This window comes from Festucalex cinctus, chromosome 6 (genome assembly GCF_051991245.1).
Source record: "Festucalex cinctus isolate MCC-2025b chromosome 6, RoL_Fcin_1.0, whole genome shotgun sequence".
Classification (NCBI taxonomy): Eukaryota; Metazoa; Chordata; class Actinopteri; order Syngnathiformes; family Syngnathidae; genus Festucalex; species Festucalex cinctus.
Window position 1 is genome coordinate 14115403 of NC_135416.1, and position 25347 is coordinate 14140749.

The 25347-nt window shown below is 39.9% G+C and overlaps 1 protein-coding gene and 1 pseudogene across 2 annotated transcripts; both read right to left on the bottom strand.

Moving 5' to 3' along the window:
• Positions 1-527: 527 nt before the first annotated feature.
• On the bottom strand, positions 528-19199 carry LOC144020330 (uncharacterized; annotated as a pseudogene). The gene is made up of 17 exons (XR_013283852.1): positions 17368-19199; positions 17183-17286; positions 13536-13954; positions 13127-13250; positions 12941-13050; positions 12643-12857; positions 12468-12576; positions 10926-11198; positions 10088-10107; positions 8186-8586; positions 8001-8104; positions 3687-4105; positions 2522-2645; positions 2336-2445; positions 2034-2248; positions 1389-1497; positions 528-858 (listed from the first exon to the last, which is right to left on the bottom strand). The product of XR_013283852.1 is annotated as an uncharacterized LOC144020330 (transcript).
• Positions 19200-19340: 141 nt separating this feature from the next.
• On the bottom strand, positions 19341-24937 carry ndnl2 (necdin-like 2). Its single transcript, XM_077524324.1, has 10 exons — positions 24267-24937; positions 23835-23945; positions 23702-23765; positions 22447-22526; positions 21747-21841; positions 21594-21670; positions 21480-21522; positions 21339-21401; positions 20068-20182; positions 19341-19610 (listed from the first exon to the last, which is right to left on the bottom strand). The coding sequence occupies exons 1-10, from the start codon at positions 24306-24308 to the stop codon at positions 19530-19532; spliced, it is 771 nt and encodes a 256-aa protein (XP_077380450.1). The 5' UTR covers positions 24309-24937; the 3' UTR covers positions 19341-19529.
• Positions 24938-25347: the final 410 nt, after the last annotated feature.

A 25347-nucleotide genomic window follows, 5' to 3' on the forward strand; every position in this document is an offset into this window, starting at 1 on the left:
TATTACAATAATAATAATAATAATAATAATAATAATAATAATCCATCCATTTTCTTGACCGCTTATTCCTCACAAGGGTCGCGGGGGGTGCTGGCGCCTATCTCAGCTGGCTCTGGGCAGTAGGCGGGGGGCACCCTGGACTGGTTGCCAGCCAATCGCAGGGCACACAGAGACGAACAACCATCCACACTCACAAGCATACCTACGAACAATTCGGAGCGCCCATTTAACCTGCCATGCATGTCTTTGGAATGTGGGAGGAGACTGGAGTACCCGGAGAAGACCCACGCGGGCACGGGGAGAACATGCAAACTCCACCCAGGAAGGCCGAAGGCTGGACTCGATCTTGCGTCCTCAGCACTGGGAGGCCCTGGTTTAAAATATATACTCTAAAATTGTGGGGGTGCTATTGTTCACTTTGGGGTTGCTGAAGCACACCCAAAATATGGGCTAAATACGCATCTAACAAAAGTTATCCCTGAAAGTAAAAGAGATGAGAAAAAAAGTTCTGTGCTTAGTCCTGTTGGTCCAGCTTCAGATTTATTGTCATTCCAACATGTGCAACGAAAACGTAAAGTGCACAGCTATGATGAAATTGTACTCAGAGGCATTACAGGTGAATTTGCCACCAGTCTTGATCTTCCGGCCTCTCGCCTGCCCTCAACATCCTCGATGGTTTCCGGCAAGCACCGCCCGCGTGTCTCCGGTAGCTGCGATGCCACAACTGCCCCCAGGACAGCTGAGGAGAACAAGACGATCTGGGGGAGCTCCTTCCACACTTCATCCAGTAAAAGGATCAGAGGAACGAGGGCCACACCGATTCGGGACATGGAGGAGTTGAAGCCCAACCCGTTCTGTCTACAAAATAAAAAGTACAGTAGACCTTTTGGTATTGCCAGTAAAACTACACGTGTCCTTAACTTGCATAGATTCGCTGCGTGGATGGAAAGGGTCACTGCCTGGCTATCCCCGTTGGTTTGGGGTGAGAGGTCAGATGCATCTGGGACTGGTCACCACCATAATTTTAAAAAAAGAGCCTAGGAAAGAGGGCCTCAATTATACAGAAAAATAATCTAATAGCTATCCCCCTCCTCAAGTATTGCTAGTGTGATTTAATAGGCTTTTTTTTTTTTCCAAGGTCCTTATGTATTTAACAATAATAAAATCTGTATATTAGACTTATAATACATAAAATGTTGTGCTCTTTTAGGTTAGGAACCATGAAACAATGGAAGAATTTTAAGGGGTAAGCGAATCCGTTCTACCTGCCCACAAGGGCAAGCAATAGCAAACAGCACCACCCAGAGCCCGTCTGATGTTACACCCCTCAGTCAGTCAGTGCAGAAATACTAACTAACAGTCTGCTGTTGAAAAATATGCAAGCTCACCTGACGACAGTGGGAAACAGTTCGGAAGAATAGAGCCCAATGGCTCCAAATGCTGCTGAAGCAAAGCCTTTTCCAATGACTGCCACCGCTGTTCTCAAGGTAGACATATCTGGGGGAGGGTCACAAGTAGGGGTGTGAAAAAAAATCGATTCGGCAATATATCGCGATACTACATCACGCAATTCTCGAATCGATTCAATAGGCGGCTGAATCGATTTTTAAACTTCCATTTTTAATGGAAAAATATTCAACAAAACGTCTTACTTCGGGTTAGGGTTCTCACCTTAAGCATAGAAGAATGTTATATTAATGGAACATTAAGCCTTAATATTTTATTTCAGTGCTGTTAAAACATGAAACAGATTACAACCTGTATAAGACTGAAGTTTCAGATAAATAATACATTTTCATACAAATCTTAGACTGTAAAAGTTTACTGATTAGTATTTTCTAAATTTGAATTAAAAAAAAATCGCAACAATCGACTTATAAATTCGTATCGGGATTAATCGGTATCGAATCGAATCTTGACCTGTGAATCGTGATACGAATCGAATCGTCAGGTACTAGGCAATTCACACCCCTAGTCACAAGCATCATTAAGTAGGACAACATTTCAATCTGAAGAAACATGGTAACAACAACCTTTTGGTATCACAATGTTGATTCCCAGAGAGACCGCGAGCATCATTATCATTCCCACGTGCGTGCGCTTTCTGCCGATCCTGTCCAGTAACAACAAAACGGACGATTTACCCGGCACTTCAACTAAAGAGTAGAGCAATTGAGTGAGGTAAACATTGAGGCCAAATCCGCTGATGTTGAAGGTGATGCCGTAGAATGGGATTGCCATGCTGAGCCTAGTGAAGAGAGAGTGGACTGTAACAGGATGTAAACCACACGTGGATCTGCATGGAGATCATCATTTATTGATGTTGCACACAGACCAAAGTAATCCAGTGTATAAGGAGAGTATTCTCATTTTAGGTGTTCTCATCAGGTCCATATAGGAATACACTCGGCCTTTCTTCTGTGTCAACACGATGGAGGACAGAGTCTGGAAATAGTCAGAGGAACATTCTTGATGATTTTGATGATTCGAACACGACCATCATTATGAGGATTATACAAACCTCAGGTTGAAGTCTTTGACATAACGTCTCAGTTCCGTTCATTTTGGCACATTTGATGAGACACATGTGAGCTTCCTCCAGCTTTCCGTTGGCAATGAGCCATCGAGCTGACTCTGGCATCCACCTGGAGGTCAAAGGCAAAATTGCTGCTTTGAGGCCCATCATATTAAAATTAGCTTTCTCTTGTTTTTATACAAGTGGTTGGATTTCCATCGTACCTGCACACTCGTACAGTGTAAACATAAAATCTCCTTTAAGACTAAAATATTTTACATCCATTTGCTGAAATATATAAAACCAAACAGCAACAACAACTGTCTGTGTTCACTTAATTTACTGACGTGTCTAGTACAGCACCACGTCAATATATTGTATATGCATATTCTAACTGACTTCAAAATTCACGGGGGCTAACGCTTTTGTGAATTAATATATTCCATCACGAGTCACGGCATAAATTACATCCCATCCACGGTCCACCTAGTCGTTAAGACAAACCTCCACGAAGAGTCAGACAAGATGTACTGCAATTACGCTACATTCGCCATTCGGTGGCGCTGCGCTACAACTTTGGTGTTCAAATGGGGGTCACGTGTTGCCGGTGGTGAAACGCCAACAGCCTTAGTCAAACAACAGTCTTAGTTAAAACAGCAAAATATACTAAAATATACAAATAATACTACTTAACGTTAGTTTGAGTTACTATTATGGTTATGTTTAGTGTTATAGTTACGTTTAGGCTTATTTAAAAAATAAAATAAAAAAATAAAAAATAAAAAAAGTAAGACGGAAAATCTCAACCGAGAGAAGCCATTCCGGATAAAGTGACGTCAGCGGAAACACAAGGGCGCCAATTGGCCAAACAGGAGATTTGTGTATCTGTATTCGATTGCTCTTCCTAAAGTACCCGGATGTTCGTCAAGGTGATATTGAATATTGAAATTTTTTTCCACATTCAAATTTGACAATACAGATTCAGTTTTTCACTTCAGTGATTCAAACTAAAAAATACAAATTCAATGTAGGTAATTCAAATTCAGTTTTTAAATCCAGTTATTCAAAATGAACAGCACAAATTCAATTTATGTAATTCAGATACAATTTTTCAATACAGTTATTCAAGTTTAGCGATTCAAATTCAAATCTAAATGTGTGCGTGTATTACCTCCACGTGAAGATACCCAAGATGACGGGCAAAGTGACGCTAACCGTCAGCCACCTCCAGTCGGTCACAAGGTAAGCAATGGGCACGAAACAAATGTTCCCAAATGCCCAGGACAAGGTGTCCATGATTCCAACTATCTTTCTGTGTTCTATGCCTGCCCACTCCACACCTGGATGAAGATTACAAGGACACATAACACACACATACAGGATTGGTAAATGAAGCAAACTTCAAATAGTGGTTGAGGATCTGGAATTAATGTACAGAGAACTGGAGACACGATGACTATGCCAGTCATGCAAAAGCCGGTAAGGAATCTCAGCACTGCGAACATCAGGAAGGATGAGGCGAAAGCACTGGCGAGACCAAACAGCAATCCGGAGAGATACGATATCAGCAGCATGATCCTCCGACCGAACCTGAGACAGGAAGTCAACACATATCGGTCAAGTCATTAGCTGATCCAGACTGTAGATCAAGATCAAACGTGTCACACATAAAAAAAACAAACAAAAAAAACATTAGGCCGCAGTTCTTATTCAGTCAATTTCAAAGTTTTTCCATTTCACTAGTAAAGGGACCCAATAATTGGGTCTCTGGACCACAGAGTTAGCACAGACAAACATGAGCCAAACACAAGTGCAATGTTTTGCTAGGTGGCAAATGTAATTTGATGACTTGGTGATGAAGTTCTGCCTCCAGGAGTGAAATTATAATCAAATCTTAATAATAGACCCATGCGGGGATGGTAAAATTGAAAACTTTGCGCAAGCACCATTCTTTGACAGTCTGGACACAACGGGGTGAACATCTGCTCTGTTGGGAGCTTCACAAGCTACTTTTATTTGTGCACTATGACTATGCGGGATTACCTAGTAAATTTCCAGTAAAGACAAATCAAAAGAATTGGTCTCCTTGTATTTTTAAACAAATAAAATATAAACTTAAATAGTCACAAGATGTGTTGCTAAGTTATCAACACTGACTAACCCTTGCTTTGTCCCAATGCCATAGCATATCTCTATCTCAAGGTCTTTGCAAGTTTTGAAAGACGAATGTGAGAGATGGAAAATGAAAAATAACATCTCGTTTATATTGCAACTTTCAGCTTGTCCCATCAGAAAGGGACTCATGTTTTGTTTAGCACAGTGCTTATGCAAGTTGCCCTTTCTGAAACAACACACAGGGGCTTTTTGTGTATTTTATTTACGATCCTGCCTTGAGGCCGACATTGGGGAATTGGCCAGGAATCGAACCCACCATGTCTGCATGGCAGTTGCATGTAACGACCACCAGTGTGTTGATGTGTGCCCTTCACAAGGTCAAATGTAAATGTGCAACAAGTAATTTTAGGTCAGGTCAAACTCCTTATCTTTAGGCTATATTTTGCCCTCAAATGATAATAATGAAAAAACAAACTTTTGCTTTTGGTTGATATCTGCAGGTGTTATATCACAAAAACGAACACCCTTGAAGCCAGAGTAAAAATGAGTCTTGAACACAAGTGACATGACCACAATTTGGTGTTTTCTATTAAAAAAAAAAAAGAAAAAAAGAGTAGTACAAAACACATCCAAGTTCTATATCGATATGGTCGAATCGTATGGTCAAAAAACTATGTCGCCTCTATCATGAGCTGGCTTCACCTACCCAACGTCCAGCTCGTTGCCTTTTTATTTGTACACTATCGCTATACGGGACTACCTAGTAAAGTAAATTGCCAATAAAGGCATATCTAAAGAATTTGTCTCCTTGTATTTTTAAACAAATAAAATATAATTATGCATGAATTATTTTTATACAATTATTTTTAACTAAATTATTAAATATATAATATGCATTAGCAACACTGCATAACACACACACACACACAGTACAACGCACCCAATACACAATTGTCTCCTACATTATATGGCCCATTGGTTAGGCAGGCAGACTAAGCAATTACTACCTTCTAAACATCAAATTACAGCAACTTTAATGTTGAACGGAGTAATTTAAAGTCTGTAGGAATAACTGTAAATAATAAGTTATCATACATTTGCTGCAATTAAGAACTGCTTCTGCTTGCAATGAAGAATGCTTTGCTTTGCACTCACATTCACATTGCCTAGCCATATGTTATCTTATCATATATTTGCTGCAATGAAGAACTGTTTCTGCTTGCAGTGAAGACTGATTTGCTTGCAAAGAAGAATTGCTTCAGCTTGCAATGAAGAATGCTTTGCTCTGTTCCCACTCACATTCACATAGCTTGGCTATAGATGACTCAAAAAGCTGACGCAGCAGAATGGTTCGAGCCATTCTGCTGAGGTCGCCTGTTTTCTGTTAAGAAATTATTGCAAATTTGACCACACGTACTCAGCAATCTTCTACTCACATGCACAACACATAGACAAACAAGTACACTGTGTTCCAACTATGCCTAACATTTGCATTTTTAGGGTTGGAACACCCATGTAACTAGGGGTGTGGAAAACCAAATAAATAGAGAGAGTGAGGAGAGGAATCTTCAGAAAGTGCCGGAGTGAATTGTATCAGTCAGTTCCTCTCCTCGCGAGCCCTGAACTGAGTGTCTTCTCTTCTTTTTGTGTCGTGTTAATAGATGTCAAACAGGTAACCCTGACAGTCTCTTTAGCTGCTGCTGCCAGTTTGTTTACTGGTCTCTCCAGTATGTTGGTCTTGGTCCATATCTTGACTCATCATACCATTCCACTTGTCTCAACTACTGTCAGGAATTGCGAGGGGCGGCTCGCGAGCTACTGGTTGGACAAGCCTGGTGTAGGATGTCTGGGCGTTTTATTTTACACTCCATACACTCAGTTCTTCTCTTGCAGGACTTTCTGATATGACCCAAAATTTAAGCACCTGAAGCATAATCCTTTTGACTTAAAAAACAAATGCCACCCTGTTTTTGTACACTGATGTTAATTTTGTTGAATGTGTCGAGGCATGTGTGAACTTGCTGACAGTACGGTACATGCATGTCTTGTCAAAGGCATTTCCTTTTTTATCTGGGTTCACTAACTTCTCATCTATTCTTTCACCATTTTGGGGTCGAACCAGTTTTCTTGGTCAAATATTTGTTCATCTACATATATACTCATTATTTCTTCGTTTGTGTGTTTCATTTCTTTGATTAGACAGTTAAATTCCTCTAATAAAGAAACAGTATTTTTCCATTCCATCCTGCACCAATGGTACATTTTGCACATCTTTCATCAAAGCTTACATGACATTAATTCTGTTAGACCAGGGGTTTGCAACCTGCGACTCTGGAGCCACATGTGGCTCTTAAGGCCCTCTCCTGTGGTTCCCTGTGGACCTTAAAAATAAATAAATAAATAAATAAATAAATCCAAAATAAAAGAAGTCAGAAAATTATCATACAATGCCTTTAGAATTGCCAAAAGTCAGAAAATTGTTGTTGTTGTTGTTTTTTTTTAAAGGCAAAAAAGAATATGTTTAAAATGTTATGAAAGGTTGCTGACGCCTGTGTCTGACAGACAGTATCTCTTAATCTTTGTTTTTTCAATGCAATGCATTTTTTTAATTTTTCTTCTAGTCCTTTTCTCCGTTTGCCTATGTGAACTCTTTCGAACCAGCTGTATTGTATTTATCACACATACAGTCTAAACCAGTACTCTTGTTCCTCATCCATCCTATTGCTGAGTGGCTATCTGCATGCAACTTTCAAAAGCAACTTTACTTCAATGGTCACTTTTCTTAATAAAAAAAAACTAATACAAACAGTTTCTTATTCAAAGTCACTGTGTGGACAAGTTGTGATGTGTTCAAGCGCCGGCAAAAGTTACGTGCTCCTTTCGCTTATTGTCACATCAGCTCTGTCACATTTCAAAATCATCACATTTTTACCGCAACAGCGTACTGTAAGTCATTCACTATTGTCTCTCTTTGAGTAGCCATGTTGAATTTGCTCTGTATGCGCCCACCACTACTGTTTACTCATTGACTAACATATGAATATTCAATACAGTATTTCATATCATTCATATTCATATTTCATCGTGTGTTTACTACTCTTCCATGCATACATCCCACTTTTATGACATCACGATATGGCCACTTTTGCTTTTCTCTATCTGTTTGGTAAGGTTTGCCTCGCCACAGAAATGCCAACAGTGTCCAGACCCTGGTTACAGATGCTGGTTACAGACTAACCACACAAATTAGGACAAAATCTTTTTTTTATTTTTTAAACCTGAGGACATAGTGTTCAGCCATGATCATAAATTTCACAAGGGAGCGTTGAGAGGGATATGGATATAAAATATCACGATGAAAGTGTGTTACCTGTCACTCAGACTTCCAAAGGTGATAGCTCCAAACATGACGCCAACAAAGAAGATGGTGGCGGTGGCTTGGCTTCTGCTTCTTTTATCACACACCAGGTCCCACTAATGGGAACATATTCACATGTTTTACAGTGGAAAACCAGTGACAAAATGTCAAGTATAGGCTAATATAATGCAAGTCACCTCAGTAGCCAGAGTGGACTTGAAGGTGGTGTTATCATACACCCATCCATCCATACAGGGCAAGGTGGGCGCCTGAATGACGTCAGACGTGTTGAACAGCAGGTGATATTGAGGCTCGGCAAACATCCGACACGAACTTCGGGTGCCGTCTTCCTCCAGCGGGATGCTGACGGTGATCCTGTCTGCCATGGACAGATTCCCGAAGAGCCCTCCGTCGTCCAGGGCGGCGACATGGCAGTGGTGCGCCGGAACGGCCGTGATGAAGCTGTTGAGCAAAAAGTGGCAGGGCAGCGTACAGCGACTAAAGAAGCTGATGGCGACGATCATCTTCTGGAACTTCCCGAATCCGCCAATGTCAGAGATGATGTCCTCGAACTTCATGATGAGCACCGACGTGTGTTCTCACTGTCAAACAAAAGCTTTTGGGGTAAGGGGTGACAGTGAAAAGTAACCGAACTGTTGAGAATTTATAAACAACTTTCTTCCACTTGCATAATTCCAAATATCCGGTAGACACAGTTTATGATGTATTTGGGAAATGCCTCAGGCAAAATCACACAGAATACGAGCACTTACGATGATGGTCATTCAGTGCTTTAAGCTTCCATGCAGGTACAGAGGGATGAGATATGCAGCTTATAAGGCACACCCAGGCCCGGACTGGCCCCATCTGAAGGGGCTGGACAATTCCATGTCTGATTGTCAATCAACTGTAAATCCAAACTCCCTTACATGTCATTATATATAGCACTGACTGCCTGCCTGCCTTTGTTACTGTCACCGAGTTACAATAATTTAATATCAAAAGTAGCAGAACCTTAATCTACGAATAGAAACAATATAACTACATTAAACATTATCTGTACAAAAATAACACAAAAAAAAAGAGGGGAAACAAGTGTTAAACGCTTACTCTTCACATGGATCGCGGACGTGCTGGGGCCAATCCCAAACGGCTTCGGGCAGTAGGCGGGGTACACCCTGAACTGTTTGCCAGCCAATTACAGGCACACAGAGACGAACAAATATCCACACTCACAACCATACCCAGGGACCATTCAGGGTGTCTAATTAAGCTACCATGCATGTCTTTGGAATGTGGGAGGAGACTGGACTACCCGGAGAAGACCTACGCAGGCACAGGGAGAACTTGCAAACTCCACCGAGGAAGGCCGGAACCTGGACTCAATCTTGCGTCCTGAGCACTGGGAGGCGAACGTGGCAAAAAAAAAAACACACACACAAAAAAATAAAAACACCCCTGATCTATATCAATCCGGGACCGCGCCACGATTATTTGCTCAGGAAAGGCGGAACAAAAAATGCAAACATCTGCGCTGCTGTTGCGCTCACACCAATGGGGGCACACGCATCTTCAGTTGAATCAAACTACCTCAAACTATTGTGTTAACAATTTCATCTGTCACCTTGTCAAGAGTGGCGTGCGGTGCCCACGAGATGCGGGCCTTGCCCTTTACCCTGATATAATAAAAAAAATAAAAATAAAAGAAAAAAATAAATAAAAAAACCTTAATACAACTTAGTTGATTGATGATTTTTCAGTCAACCACACTCACCATCATAGCTCGTATGCACAAAAATGGCAAAAAAAAAAACAAAACAAAAAAAACAATAGAGATAAAGAAAATATAATAAATGAATTGTAAATATCAATACTTTAGCTTGGGGATCAATAATTAAAACTGAACACACTGGATCGAAATATCGATATTTTGGTATCGATCTGCCCATCACTACTGCAGAGGGTGGTCAGGACAGCAGAAAGGATCATTCGCTGCCCTCTCCCCTCGCGAATGGACGTTTACGCCTCTCGCTGCCTCATGCAGCAGAGCCATTTCCATTATCAAAGACAGTTCACATCCCAGCTTTGGCCTGTTCTACCTTCTGCCCTCTGGGAGGCGCTACAGATGCACAAAGTCAAAAACAGCTTTTCCCCCCAAAGCCATAACGCTCCTCAACTCACATTATGTTTGAAATCGGTGCAATCAAAACATGTGCAATATATCATTCACCATGCAAATGTGCAATATTTGTAATTACTTACCTTTGTGTGCAATATAAATAATGTAATTCAATACCTCTATGTGTACACTGTTTATGCTGCAGTTATCTAGATATTTTGATACATGCAATTTTATTGTTATTTTTTTTAACTTGTATTTTGCTCTCTTATTATTACACTGACAAGGGGCTTGTCCCACAATTTCGATGTAACTACCTGTGTATAATTTATTTATTTATTTATTTTTTATTTTTTTTGTCACTCACTCACACAAGCGCGCACACGAACTTGTTCTCCCAGGCGGGGAAGCGAACCCACGCCAACCGGTGCCGAAGCCACGTTACGGTTCCACTCCTCATACCCGTGTATAAAGACCTGGGGAACAACAAGGCTTGACATTGACATAGTTAGTTGACATATGCTCCTTTTCTACTTTGTATAACAATTTGAATGCAATGATGACAGAAATGCACTTGATGTATTCCAAATCAACTTTATTCTGTAGTATTCATTTGCCAGTTGAATCCAAGAAAGAGCCGTTCTCTCGTAATAATTACATGAGTGAGGATATTGGGTTAAAAAATGGCACACTGCAGTAGAGAAAAAAAGCTTCACATTTGATTGCTGATATTTGTCCTTTCACAGGAGTTATCCCTGAAAGTAGAAAGAGAGATGGCAAAGGTTCTGTCTTTAGTCCTGTTGGTCCAGCTTCACAGCTATGATGAAATTGTACTAAGAGGCATGACAGGTGAAACATTCAGCCGTCTCAATCTTCTGGCCTCTCGCCTCCCCTCAACATCCTCGATGGTCTCCGGCAGGCACCGGCCGCGTGTCTCCGACAGCTGCGATGCCACAACTGCCCCCAGGACAGCTGAGCAGAACAAGACGATCTGGGGGAGCTCCTTCCACACTTCATCCAGTAAAAGGATCAGCGGAGCGAGGGCCACACCGATTCGGGCCATGGAGGAGTTGAAGCCCAACCCGTTCTGTCTACAAAATAAAAAGTACAGTATAGACCTTTCGGTATTGCCAGTGAAACTAGATATGCCCGTAACTTGCATTGTTTCGCTGCACGGACGGAAACATATCACAGCGTGGTTACAAGAAGCTGGAGTCTATGTAATTGTAATCCATCCATCCATTTTCTAAACCTGTTGCTCCTCACAAGGGAGGGTGCTGGAGCCTATCCCAGCCAGCTTCGGGCAGTAGGTGGGGTACAACCTGAACTGGTTGCCAGCCAATCGCAGGGCACACAGAAACGAACAGCCCTCCACACGCACAAGCACACCTAGGGACAATTCGGAGCGCCCAATTAACCTGACAAGCATGTCTTTGGAACATGGGAGGAGATTGGCATACCCAGAGAAGACCCTCGCAGGCACTGGGAGAACATGCAAACTCCACCCAGGAAGGCCGGAGCATGGACTTGAACCCGAGTTCTCAGAACTGGGAGGTGGACGTGCTAACCACCGTGCTGTCCGTTTTGAAATATTAAAGATATAAATATATATTTTCTTTCTTTTTTTGTTTTTTTGTTTTTAGTATTTGCAATGGGGGTCAGCACAGTAGCCCAGTGGTGAGCACCTCTAAAACTGTGAGTGTCAGTGTTCTCTCAGTGTTCAAAACTCTATATTTACAATTGTTCAAATTTCCAACTCTTCGCAATCAATGGCACATCACCGAAGATATGAACATTTCCTCCCAAAAACTCATAAATACTTTCTATTTTAAATGTTTTCAGTGTCCCAAAGACATATATATAAATATATATATTTTATATGAGCATACAGAAGGCATTGGTGCAACCTCTGAATTGCAGAGAACGGGTGAAGAAATGGTAGTTATTACAAAAACGGCCAGAAGGTTGCAGCACAGTATAAGAGATCAACCAGGGCCATGTTGCAAACAAGCTGATTTCCCCACAGTCCCAAACAGATTTTTGACTAATGATGAAACTTAGCTAGATTCTAATGCTAATTACTGCAAAACGGAAACACATACAAATGTATTTTTTTCCTAATGAAAGATGAGACTCTAATCGTTCTTTTGGTAGGTTCCTCTTTTTTTTCTTTTTAAATAGCAATAGAACACAACATTCTGTGGGCCTTGCAAAAAATCAGCAAAAATCCAGTAAAACAGCCGAGAGCGAAGGGGTTGCTTCAGTGAAAAGGGCTGTGAATGAATTAAAATGTGACATTTTTTCAGTCAGTGCACAAATACTGACAGTCTGCTGTTGAAAAGTAAGATATGCAAGCGCACCTGACAACTGTGGGAAACAGTTCGTTAGTATAGAGTATAGTGGTTCCAAATGCTGCTGAAGCAAAGCCTTTTCCAATGACTGCCACCGCTGTTCTCAAGGTAGACATATCTGGGGGAGGGTCACAGGCATCATTAAGTAGGACAACATTTCAATCTGAAAAAATATCACACCAACCTTTTGGTATCACAATGTTGATTCCCAGAGAGACCGCAAGCATCATTAACATTCCCACCTGCGTGCGCTTCCTACCGATCCTGTCCAGTAACAACAAAATGGACAATTTTCCCGGCGCTTCAACTGATGAGTAGAGCAATTGAGTGAGGTAAACATTGAGGCCAAAGCCGCTGATGTTGAAGGTGATGCCGTAGAATGGGATTGCTAAGTTTAGCCTAGTGAAGAGAGAGTGGACTGTAACAGAATGTAAACCACACGTGGATCTGGAGATCATCATCCATTTATCTTGGACACAGACCAAAGTAATCCAGTGCATAAGGAGAGTCTTCTCATTTTAGGTGTTCTCATCAGGTCCAGGTAGGAATACACTCGTCCTTTCTTCTCTGTCATCACGATGGAGGACAGAGTCTGGAAATAGTTGAACGAACATTCTAAATGATTTTGATGATTCAAACGCGACCATCATTATGAGGATTATACAAACCTCAGGTTGAAGTCTTTGACATAACGTCTCAGTTCCGTTCATTTTGGCACATTTGATGAGACACATGTGAGCTTCCTCCAGCTTTCCGTTGGCAATGAGCCATCGAGCTGACTCTGGCATCCACCTGGAGGTCAAAGGCAAAATTGCTGCTCAGATTAAAAAAAAAAAAAAAAAAAAAAAAAAAACGAAGACTCTTTTCACCTGACACAATCTCATACACGCTGCAAAGGTTTAACCAAGAGAACTGGAGAGCCTTACTTTTCAAACATCAAAAATTGTCCAGTGTCTTGATCTTGATTCAACTTTTGCAACTTTAACTTTGATCGCAGCCTGGATGACTGACAATCCACAGGCACAAAGTTCACAATGTCTCGGCTACTAAATGAGCATTCATTGGAACCAGTATTACCTCCACGTGAAGATACCAAAGATGACGGGCAAAGTGACGCTAACCGTCAGCCACCTCCAGTCGGTCACAAGGTAAGCAATGGGCACGAAGCAAATGTACCCAAATGTCCAGGACATGGTGTCCATTAATCCAACTATCTTTCTGTGTTCTATGTCTGCCCACTCCACACCTGGATGAAGATTACAAGGACACATACACACACATACAGGTTGGGTAAATGAAGCAATACTTCAAATAGTGGTTGAGGATCTGGAATTACTGTACAGAGAACCAAAGACACGATGACTATGCCAGTCACGCAAAAGCCGGTAAGGAATCTCAGCACTGCGAACATCAGGAAGGATGAGGCGAAAGCACTGGCGAGACCAAACAGCAATCCGGAGAGATACGATATCAGCAGCATGATCCTCCGACCGAACCTGAGACAGGAAGTCAACACATATCGGTCAAGTCATTAGCTGACCCGGACTGTCAGTTCTTTGCTCAGGATCAAACGTGTCATGCACAAAAAGAAACATTAGGTCGCAGTTCTTATTCAGTCACTTTCAAAGTTTGTCTCTGGACCACAGAGTTAGCGCAGACAAACATGAGCCAAACGCAAGTGCAATGTTTTGCTAGGTGGCAAATGTAATTTGATGACTTGGTGATGAAGTGTTGCCTCCAGGAGTGAAATTATAATCACATCTTAATAGGCCTGCGAGGAGATGGTCAAATTGAAAACTTCGCGCAAGCACCATTCTTTGACAGTCTGGAAACAGCGGGATGAACATCTGCTCTGTTGGGAGCCTCGCAAGCTACTGAAGTCTTTTAAAACACAAATAGTAGTTAACAACACTGAGTAACCCTTGATTTGTAGCAATGCCTTAGCATGTCTCAAGGTCTTTTCTTGTTTTGAAAGACAAATGTGAGAGATGGAAAATGAAAAATAATGTCTCGTTTATGTTGCAACTTTCAGCTTGTCCCATCAGAAGGAGACTCACGTTTTGCTTAGCACAATATTTAATGCAAGTTTCCCTTTCTGAAACAACATTTTCTTTTTCTATTGTTTTTGTGTGTTTTATTTATGATCCTGGCTTGAGACCGGCATTGGGGTATTGGCCAGGAATCGAACCCACCATGTCTGCATGGCAGTTGCATGTAACCACCACCAGTGCCTTGATGTGTGTCCTTCACAAGGTCAAATGTAAATGTGCAACAAGTAATTTTAGGTCAGGTCAAATTCCTCATCTTGAGTTGTTTTGGCTATATTTTGCTCTCAAATGAAAATGAAAAAACAAAACATGCTTTTGGTTGATTCAACATATCTGCAGGTGTTATTCCACAAAAACGAACACTCTTGAAGCTAAAGTAAAAATGAGTCTTTAACACAAGTGACAGGACCATGATTTACTATTTAATAAAATGAAGAAAGAAAAAAAAAGTAGTACAAAACACGTATACAGGTTCTATATCAATCGCGTTGAATTGTATGGTCAAAAAGGATGTCGCTTCTATCATGAGCTGGCTTCATCTGCCCAACGTCCAGCAAAGTTGCCTTTTTGTTTGTACACTATCACTTGTCACAGGACTATCTTTAAAATAAAGAAATATCTAAACAATTGGTCTCTTTGTATTTTTAATCAAAAGAAACTATAATATGCATGAAATGCTCGTTACAATTATTTCCAACTAAATACAGTAATTCAATATGAATTAGCAATAATATTTAAAACACACCACAAAGTACCCAATACACAATTGGCTCCTACATTTTCTGAGTTAAAAGTGATAAAATTAGAATTCTGAGAATACAGTGAAAATCCCGCCACAATCACTTGCCCTAATCCTCTTTCGTACCACCCTTTATTTGTACGGTGATTCTTGAATTATTATTATTTTTGCTTGCATGTGGCTGGTGTCAGCTTGTGGACAGTACATGCATGGCTTCTCAAAGGCATTTTTTATTTGGGATCACTGAGTTAACTCCTCATCTTTTCCTTCGCCATTTTGAGTTCAAACCAGTTTTCTTGGTCAAATATTTGTTCATCTTCAGGTAAGAGGCTCATTATTTCTTTGTTAAGACAGTTAAATTCCTATAAGCAAACAGTCTTTTTCCGTTCCATCCTTCACCAATGGAACATTTAGCACATCCTTCATCAAAGCTTACATTTGCATTCATTTCGTTACACACCTTAATCTTTGTCTTCTAAATGCAATGCATTTTTGGGGGGAAAAAATAAATAATAAAAATAATAATAATAACAATAATAATCCATACAGCTCGTTAGCTTGTAGTTTGCGCTAGCTTTAGCATCGTTCGTCATAACTTGTTATAGCGAGTTTTTATGTAGGTGTCATTCCACAAAAAACAGACACCTGTGAAGCCAGAGTAACGATGAGTGTTCAACACAAATGACAACACCATGACTTGGTGTTTAAAATTTAGTAAAACGGGAGGATGTATACTACAAAACAGGTCCAAGTATGGTCGAATCGTATGGTACAAAAAACACTGTCACTTCTATCATGAGCTGGCTTCCAAACATCCAGCTCATTGCCTTTTCATTTGTACATTATCACTCCGTGACTACCTAGTAAAGTTCCATTAAAGGAAACATCTAAACATAATCTAAACTCCTTGTATTTTTAAACAAATGAAATATATGCATGAAATAATCATTACAATTATTTTTAACTAAATTATCAAATGTGAAATATTCAAATATGAATCTAGCAACACTATATATAATGTATAAAACACACAACAAATTACCCAATACTAAATTGGATCCTGTAATATCTTCAGAACTTTTACAGGGTAAATGTTACAAAACGCAATTAAATATTTCCACAATTTTATTGGATGATTGGATCATCTTCAAATTTTGACCCTCGACAGTAAAGAGGAAAAACAAAATATTTTTCAATATACCCATGTGTTTGTCAATAAGTTTCACATACTACAAAACTCACAAATGAAGATATGGGACATTTGTATCTATGAAAACATCGATGGTCAAAAATCCATGTGACACTAACCACTCTGAATCATGCTTTAATTGTTTCAAAGGGATTTCCATATCTTATAACAAATATTTACAATAATACATTCTACAAAACCACTAGTCCAAACAATATTCTAATTAATATTGTGTTCGTGGAACATGAAGCAACAAAATCGACCTGTTTTTCATCCATTTTGCTTGTCCTCTAGTTGCACTTGCTGTCGATTGAAAATGACATCACAGCATCATTCTAGGGACTCAGGTAGGGCTCACATGACACATGTCACAGCTTCACCTGTTTAGCTGGGTTTGGTCATGTGCCAGTGGTAAAACAAAAAAAACAAAAACTTACATTTTTAGTTGACAATAAGTGACAAATTGACCGCCTTCGCCTTGTGAGATGGATAAAAACAGGTGGATATTTCTTCTTAATTAATTTTCCTCAAATGCACTTTTTTTTTAACTTGTCCATATCCCTTAAAATGATAACATAATCACCAAATAAATGTACAAAGTAAATATACTGACCACACAAATTAGGGGAAAAAACTTTTAATTTTATATTTATTTTAATAACTTTTGGGGACAGAGTGTTCAGCCATGATCAAAACTTTCAGGGAGCCTTGATAAGTATGCGAATATATCACCATGGAAGTGTGTTACCTGTCACTCAGAATTCCAAAGGTGATAGCTCCAAACATGACGCCAACAAAGAAGATGGTGGCCGTGGTTTGGCTTCTGCTTCTTTTATCGCAGACCAGGTCCCACTAATAGGAACACATTCACATTTTTTTTACAGTGGAAAACCAGTGACGGAATGTCAAATAGGCTAATATAATGCAAGTCACCTCAGTAGCCAGAGTAGACTTGAAGGTGGTGTTATCATACACCCATCCATCCATACAGGGCAAGGTGGGCGCCTGAATGACGTCAGACGTGTTGAACAGCAGGTGATATTGAGGCTCGGCAAACATCCGACACGAACTTCGGGTGCCGTCTTCCTCCAGCGGGATGCTGACGGTGATCCTGTCTGCCATGGACAGATTCCCGAAGAGCCCTCCGTCGTCCAGGGCGGCGACATGGCAGTGGTGCGCCGGAACGGCCGCGATGAAGCTGTTGAGCAAAAAGTGGCAGGGCAGCGTGAAGCGACTGAAGAAGCTGATGGCGACGATCATCTTCTGGAATCTTCCGAATCCGCCGATGTCAGAGATGATGTCCTCGAACTTCATGTTGAGCATGTGTGTTCTGACTGTCAAATAAAAACTATCGTGGTAGATAATAACAGTGAAAAGTAACAGAACTGTTGAGAATTTTAGGACAACTTGTATTCGGCTTGCGTATAATTCCAAATAGCCGGACGCAGTTTATGATGTATTTGAGTAATTCCTCAGATGATGGTCCTTCAGTGCTGTAGGCTGGCACGCAGATGCAGGGAGGAAATGTGGTTCTTATAAGGCACACCAATGTTGAATTTGGAGTTGTTCCAATGAATAGATAATGAAACAAGTCACAACTTAGATAAACACATGCTTCAATAAATAACAAACTTAAGAGTAGTTTCCTCACGAACGCATCATTTGAAATGATGATACGTCATTAAATTATACAGAGTAATTTCAGTAAAACATTCATGTTGAATTTAGAAAAATTACTACGTTCGCTAACGTGTCCTTTAGGGTATCCATAGCAGGAAGATGGCGGTGAAATATGGCAGCCTAAATTCTTTTTTTGGATTTACCACACGTTTTTTAACATAGCCTTAAGTTTATGGAATATATTCAAATACATAAGTCGGTATCAAAGACTTGAAATGATGCTTAACCAGATTTAGGAAGTCTTGCATTCAATATCTATAGTCCAGAACATCAAATAAGCTAATTTATACGGGAAAAACTCCAGAATAGGCCATACATGTATCACAGCAAAAATGTGACATACAGTACAATACTGCGCCATTTTGACGTAAGATATAACGGGCTGCACATCCAAAAAGCTAAATTTTTGACTCATCAGTCCACAGTCCAAGAATCTTCAAGATGCTTTTTGGAAAATGTCACAGAATTTTTTGTGTTCTTTTGTGACGGCAGGGGTTTCACCTGGGATTTATCAGCATTTGAAAGAACATGATGCCAACAGTATTGCATGGTTTTGTCAGTGTGATGGTCTGGGGCTGCTTTGCTTCCTCAAAACCAGGACAACTTTCTCTGATTTGACAGAAAAATGAATTCTGCTGTTAATCAGAAGATCCTGAAGAACGTCCAGCCACCAGTTTGTGCACTCAAACTCAAGTGCTCTAGGATCATGCAGTCGGACAACGATCCGAAACAAACTAGCAAGTCCACCTCAGAATGGATCAAAATGTAAACAATAAGGTTGTAGAGTGGCCAAGTCAGAGTCCAGATTTAAATCAAGTTGAGTTGCTGTGGTGTGACCTTAATAAATGGGCAGTTCGTGCGAGAAAACCCTCCAATATGGTTATGAGTTGTAACAATTTAGGCAAAGAAGTCGTGTTGATGGGCTCACGCATGCATGTTTGTTTCCATGCTTCTCATTTACCCCAAGTTATGTCTTAGTAGTTTTTTTTGCTGACATTTTTTGTCGGTATCTTACAGCAGAAGCTGCAAAAAGCTTCTATTTCAACATGGGTGTGTAGACTATATATCCACTGTACAGTATAATACATATGAAATGCAAAATACATGTTTTGAATTTCTTTCACTTGGTGTATTGGCAGCTTTTAGCTGAACGATACAATATTGACACAATTTAACCATGCATGTTAATTTTCATTATCTTTCTTTTCACCAATAAAAATGCCTAATGTAAAAAAACGTTTTATTTTACCAACAAGAGGAACTTACAGGTTGTAAAAGAAAAACATCACAAACAGGGGTACACTGTTCAAGTGTTCAGTATTTGAAGTTTAAAAGAGATGAGCTAAGACATGTCAACATTGTAAGAACAAACATTCAAGCTTAGAAAAACAAATAAAAAGTTATAAAACGAGAAATCATCTTTGGCTGCTCGAGCTTGCCTGACTGTGAGCCTCTGCGAATTGATTTCTCCAGTTCTGTGGATCCTCTTCATGAAGCTGACAAACACAAAGTAGCAGTTGCACATCAAACCACAAAAAGACTTTTGTGCCATTTTCATACCATTTTTACCCCAACACTTGAATATTCAGAGCAATATATATGGTTTTGGAATGACTTTACCACAATTTTCAGTTAATGAGACAATAATTAAAATCTTTGGTAATACATATTCACGGGAATGTGTGTGTGTGGTTGGGGCAAACCATTAGGTTAACTAAAACTTTACGCTGTCTGATAATTGTGACGGATTTCAAAAGAACTTGAGTTGGGGTAAAAATAAAACTTCGGTCCTTGCATAACAAACTGCAGTATTTCCTAAGGACAAAAAGTGTTTCCAAATCAGAACTAATCAGATGTTGATGAGCATACTGGAAGAAAGCCCATATGTGAAGTCCTTAACCCATAACTGACAAATGACATGACCGCATCCCTGCCCTCAGTTTTGATACTTACTTCTGCCACAAATTCAAGGATTTTGGCCTTGGAAACTTCCGCATTAGCCCGCGGACCCCACAGAATGTTGTGTTCCGGTGGGTCTGTGTGGGGGATGGGTGCGTACTCCAAGTACCTGAGTACACACAAACAATAAAATGCATCAACTAGCTTAAGCGTTCATGATTGTATATACTTTTTTGTGAGATGCCAACACTTGCTGCTCGGTGGCGATCATACGACTATTATTAAAATAAATACATAAAATAAAGTGTGTGGAGTGGGTGCGTGCGTACAGACGCATGATGACTTCATGCCTGCATGTGCACGTTCCTCCATGTTGCTGTGTGGTGTGGTATAAACCAGAATCGATGGTCTTACAGAAGCCGGCTCTGAACACACCAGCATGGAAACGCAGATTAACAGAAAATGAATGAAAATAATGGGAAAATGCTGAATAAAGCGCAACGATGCTTTATTACAAAGATATTTCAAATATTTTTGCAACAAATAATTTCAATGATGTCAAAATCAATAAATCGTGTGCAGAACGTTTATAAAAATCAGCACATAGTAGTTAGAAACGCATCAATTTCACAAGATAACCGTGTTGGTAAAAACTAAAAACTTGTGCAGGATGGAAAACTTTCCCAATTATTCAGAAATGATCTCAACTTATTCCATTGTTATTTCCCCACGTCCATACTTACAGTTTGGGCATTTTTTTTTTTTTTCGCTGATTGACCCCAAAATTCTTGATTGTGTAAAGCCTTTTTTTGTTACATTTTTTTCTATGAATAAACAAGTTATTTAACTAGACAAATTGCACCATCTTCTGATCGGATCAGCTATCTTTTTTTCTTTTCTTTTTTTTTAAACTCTGAATGGGCCCAAAAATCCTGATTGTGCGAAGCTATAAGAAAGTATTAATTTTGTATTCAAATCGCACTAAAATCATTATGCATTCCCGTTGTCAGTTCCAACAACGCATGAAAAAGGCCTTTTTCAATACTCCATACAAAATTGAAAATTTGCTCACATCTTTTTGTGTTATGTTCATGTTGTCCACAAAGTGGCTACATAGGCAGTTTCACCATTTTATTTTATTTATATTATTTCTCCTCCCCAGAATAAAGACGGCCCTGTTTGAAGAACAACAAATTGATTTGGTACTCTTAATTGGACAAGAAGGATGGTCGTATTGCAAAATTGTGGAAGAAGTGAACGTTCGATGCCCTTTATCGGCAAACTATATCATGTACCCAGACTGCCATTGCGAGCACAGTTGTTACCTTTGACGCACAAACTCATCTGTGACCAACTTCTTCACGTCGCCAAACACCTCATGTTTCTTTCTGCAAGCATAATGTGTCATCACCAAGAGGAAGGAAGTCAAGCGCCATTGGAAAAAAATAAACAAATGAAAATCTTACGCAGGATTAACACAGAGCTTCCCGAGGATGTTCCATATCATGCCTGCGGGCGCAAACAGGACGACCGATTCAGTCGGATTCAATCACAGACATGGCAGAGACGTGGCGGCTCACCTTCTTTGGCCACACCCTGTTTCATGAAGATGACACTCAGGATGACAAAGAGCAGTCCCGTCTTCGGGTCAGCAGGGCTGCGGTGACCATGTCAGTCAGATCAGATTGAAGGCTTTCAAAAAAAAAAAAAGAAGCCATATGTGGAAGACTTACCTGAACGACGGGGCGTCAGCTGTCGCCTCCAGTTTATTGGTGAGGATGTACAATTGATTCCTTGTGTCTATTTTAATCAATTTAAGGCCAAAAACCTGAACAGGGGATACATAAAAAAAGTAAATAAAATGCATGTTGGTAATAGTAACTAGCTCCTGATACTATACATAACATTTTTTTGTTACTTTATTACTTTACTTGGACCCAATGAAAAGCTCCTCAGTTCAGTTTAAATCTTTGACTGCCAAAAACGTTTAATCACGATGAATAAAATCACGATGTATGCCGCCATAAACGGTAAATGACGTCAACTACGTTTTTTTTGGGGGGGGGTTTTAATCAATGGGCAGTGCAACATCTAAGTGCAGCGCTGCCTGATCAATGGGTTGTAGAATCGAAAACACTCACTAACTACGGCCACCAGATGGCAGCATTGTATTTCATCTTCAATGGGCTGCCAAATTACAATGAAACATGACAAAATTTGATGAAATAGAATGTTTTCAAGGATGACGTGAATGATAACATTTTGATAACGTGTGGCAGTAAAAGAGTTAATATATTTAAGGAAAAAGAAAAAACATTGACAGTATTTTATTAAAACAATGCAAAAAGTCATTCTTAGCGCATTTATAACGCAATAGTAATACAGTATTTAGTTTCAGCTATAGTTTCCGGTGGAGCTCACAGAAGAGACAACCTGATCAAACGTGCGTTCCACTCTCTTCATGATCTCAGGGTAGACGCTTCTGTATTCTTTGAATACGTGCTTCACCAAGTCTGAAACCAAAACACAGAATTGTCACAGAATTTAAGTAAGACACTACACAGTAAATTCTGTAAATTGGACTCTATTTAGAGTGGGACCAAATAGACTCAGTTTTCGAGTAATATTTACACTTAGAAGAGAGTACAATAAAGAATTGGAAAAAGAGAAGAAAAGTCACTCAAGGTGTGAGGAACGAACTCATGACCTTCAGCTTGGGAGACTGCCAATCTGCTCCCTGAGCCATGCAGCTCCTGCTGAGTTTTAGTATATCGCTCGTGCCAGCTGACTATAGTCGGTGCCACTCTAAACAGAGTAAACTTTTACATTTAGAAGAGAGTAAAATACATAAAAACAACAACACCAGCAACAACAAAACACTCAAGGGTCGGGGAACGATCCCACAAACATCAGCATGGAATACAGCCACTCTACCATTTGAGCTATGCTAGACTTAGTTAGCTAACATATTGCTGATGTGTCCCAGACAAAAAATAAAAAATGAGTTATACGAGGTTTCCACCTGACACCTGTAATATATTGACACCAAGTAGGAGTGGCATGACTCAGTGGTTAGTTTGGCTGTCTCGCAACCTGGAGGTTCTGTGATTGTTCCTGAACAGTTGAGTGTTTTTTTTTTTTCTTTTCTTAATATTTTACTCTTAGACTGAAAATTTACTGTGTAGATTCAAATTCATGCTACAAAATTTAGTGTGTGACAAGAAGATACATTTTTATTTTTGTATTGCTTTCCGTTACTTGGTCGAGAAAAACTTGTGTTGGAATCTGTTCAAGAGGTAGCACTGTGAATAACCTCGTGGTTAGCACACACAAATACATATGTGGCTAGCAAATCTGCTTCACAGGTGAGGTTCAGTTGAGCTCAGGCATTCCTATGTTTGTAGGAATGTTCTCCCTGTGCTTGCGTGGCTTGTCTATCAGTACTTACGACTTCCCACCACATTCCAAAAACAACTTTGTTTCATTGAAGACTCTATTGTCAAAAGGTGGTGAGACAAGTCCACAGTGTATACCGCATCTTTTCAGCTGGCCCAAATTAGGACAAGCGCTACAGAAAACTGTTGGCTGGCATTGAACGCAGGAGTGGACTAAAAGCTGAATTAAAGGTGTGGAGCAAAGTTAACAGAGTTATGTCTCACATGTATTCAGTGTGTTGATTGCTTATTACCTGCTCGCCGTATGGGTATCTTCTTTTGATTTTTTACCAGGATGTACTGTACCACTTCAGCTGTCTGGAAAAACAGAGAGCAACTTGTGTGAAACCGAAAATTCCCGTCACCTTTAGCTATTTGTGTGCATACCTTCTGGTCAACCTGGGAAGGCAAGAGCTTCTCAAGGCTTCTCTGGACCTGTGATGTAGATGGCTGAGTGAACGTTGCATCTTCATCCTCACCCTGAGTGCTGCTTAGTTTCTGCAAGTTAAAATGAACTATAAAATGAGCATGATTGATTTAATTTGAAAGGTCCCACCGTTTTCTGTTATTCACCTTGCTACTCTCAACACTACTACTGATGACGAAGAACACGTGTCCTAGTTTTAAGAAATTTCTTGAAAAAGCATTCACAATACATGCATTATAATACCCAAGCAACATTTCCAGAAATGTGAATGAATCGATCTTTTAAATTTTACACACATAAAATGGAAGTCAAAGATCGTAATGACGAGGGTAATTTCACGTTCTCTTGCTAAATAATTTGAGAATATTACAAATACGAGGGAAACGACTTACTTTACTCTGTGAGGAGCTGGACAATCTTTTATTCTGAGACATGGTGCCTTGACTTGAAAAAAAGTGCTTAATGCATGAGGACGTTGAAAAACGTTAAATCATAACATACAAGCGAGTAATCTTCCTAACGTTAGCCATAGCCAACGTGCGCTAGTTGTAATAATAAGATCACGGATGTATAGCTATATGGATATATGCCCCGCCGTATCCAGAAGTGAAGCCACCGGCAGCCATCTTGCGTTGCCACTCGCCAGGCGCGTCTAACATAAATACATTGATTTCTCTGCGATATTTTTACATTTTCTGTCTCAGCAGCGCAAATGACCGTGTGTGGCATACGGTTGTACACATACGTCCCGTGGATGCGCTACATTTTAAATTTTCTTTGTCGATGTACATCTCTGACTGATACTCGTAGATTTGTCTGCATCATATTGTCATAACCATCAACAAATAAATAAAAAGCGTAGCCCATCCGGGAAGTAAAAAAAAAAATCTCTGCGAAATGTAAACCTAAACCTAACCGCTGTTTAGTCACGACATATGATACCGTATAACAAACTCTGAATGGTGATGCAAACCGAAGTTCGCTCAATTAGAGGCTTGCATTACTCCATACGTTGATCCTAGCGTAAAAAAAAAAAAAACAACAACAACAACGCACTACTAACTTGTGTTTTTCCAGAAGTTGTCAGTAACAATGGCAACGTAATATGGCGGCCCTCTGGCTTCGTCCTTCTTCTTCTTCTTCTTCTTCTTCTTCTTCTTCTTCTTCTTCTTCTTCTTCTTCTGGCGCATTACCGCCTGGATTGGCCGGTGGAACTGCGTTTTATTCACTGATCTGAATATATCAATGGATAGAGAACATCATGATTTCTGATGTTATAAATGTGTTAAACATAAACATGAGGACTTCAGATGTTTTACAACTTGCCTTAATATAAATTATGCTTAATGATGTTTACAGGAGGAAACTTGTTTAAAAATAAAAAATAAAATTAAAGAATTGTAACTGTAATTTAACAAAAAATGCCTCTGCCAAATATTATATTGGGGTCTAAGGAACTGACCGATAAAAAAA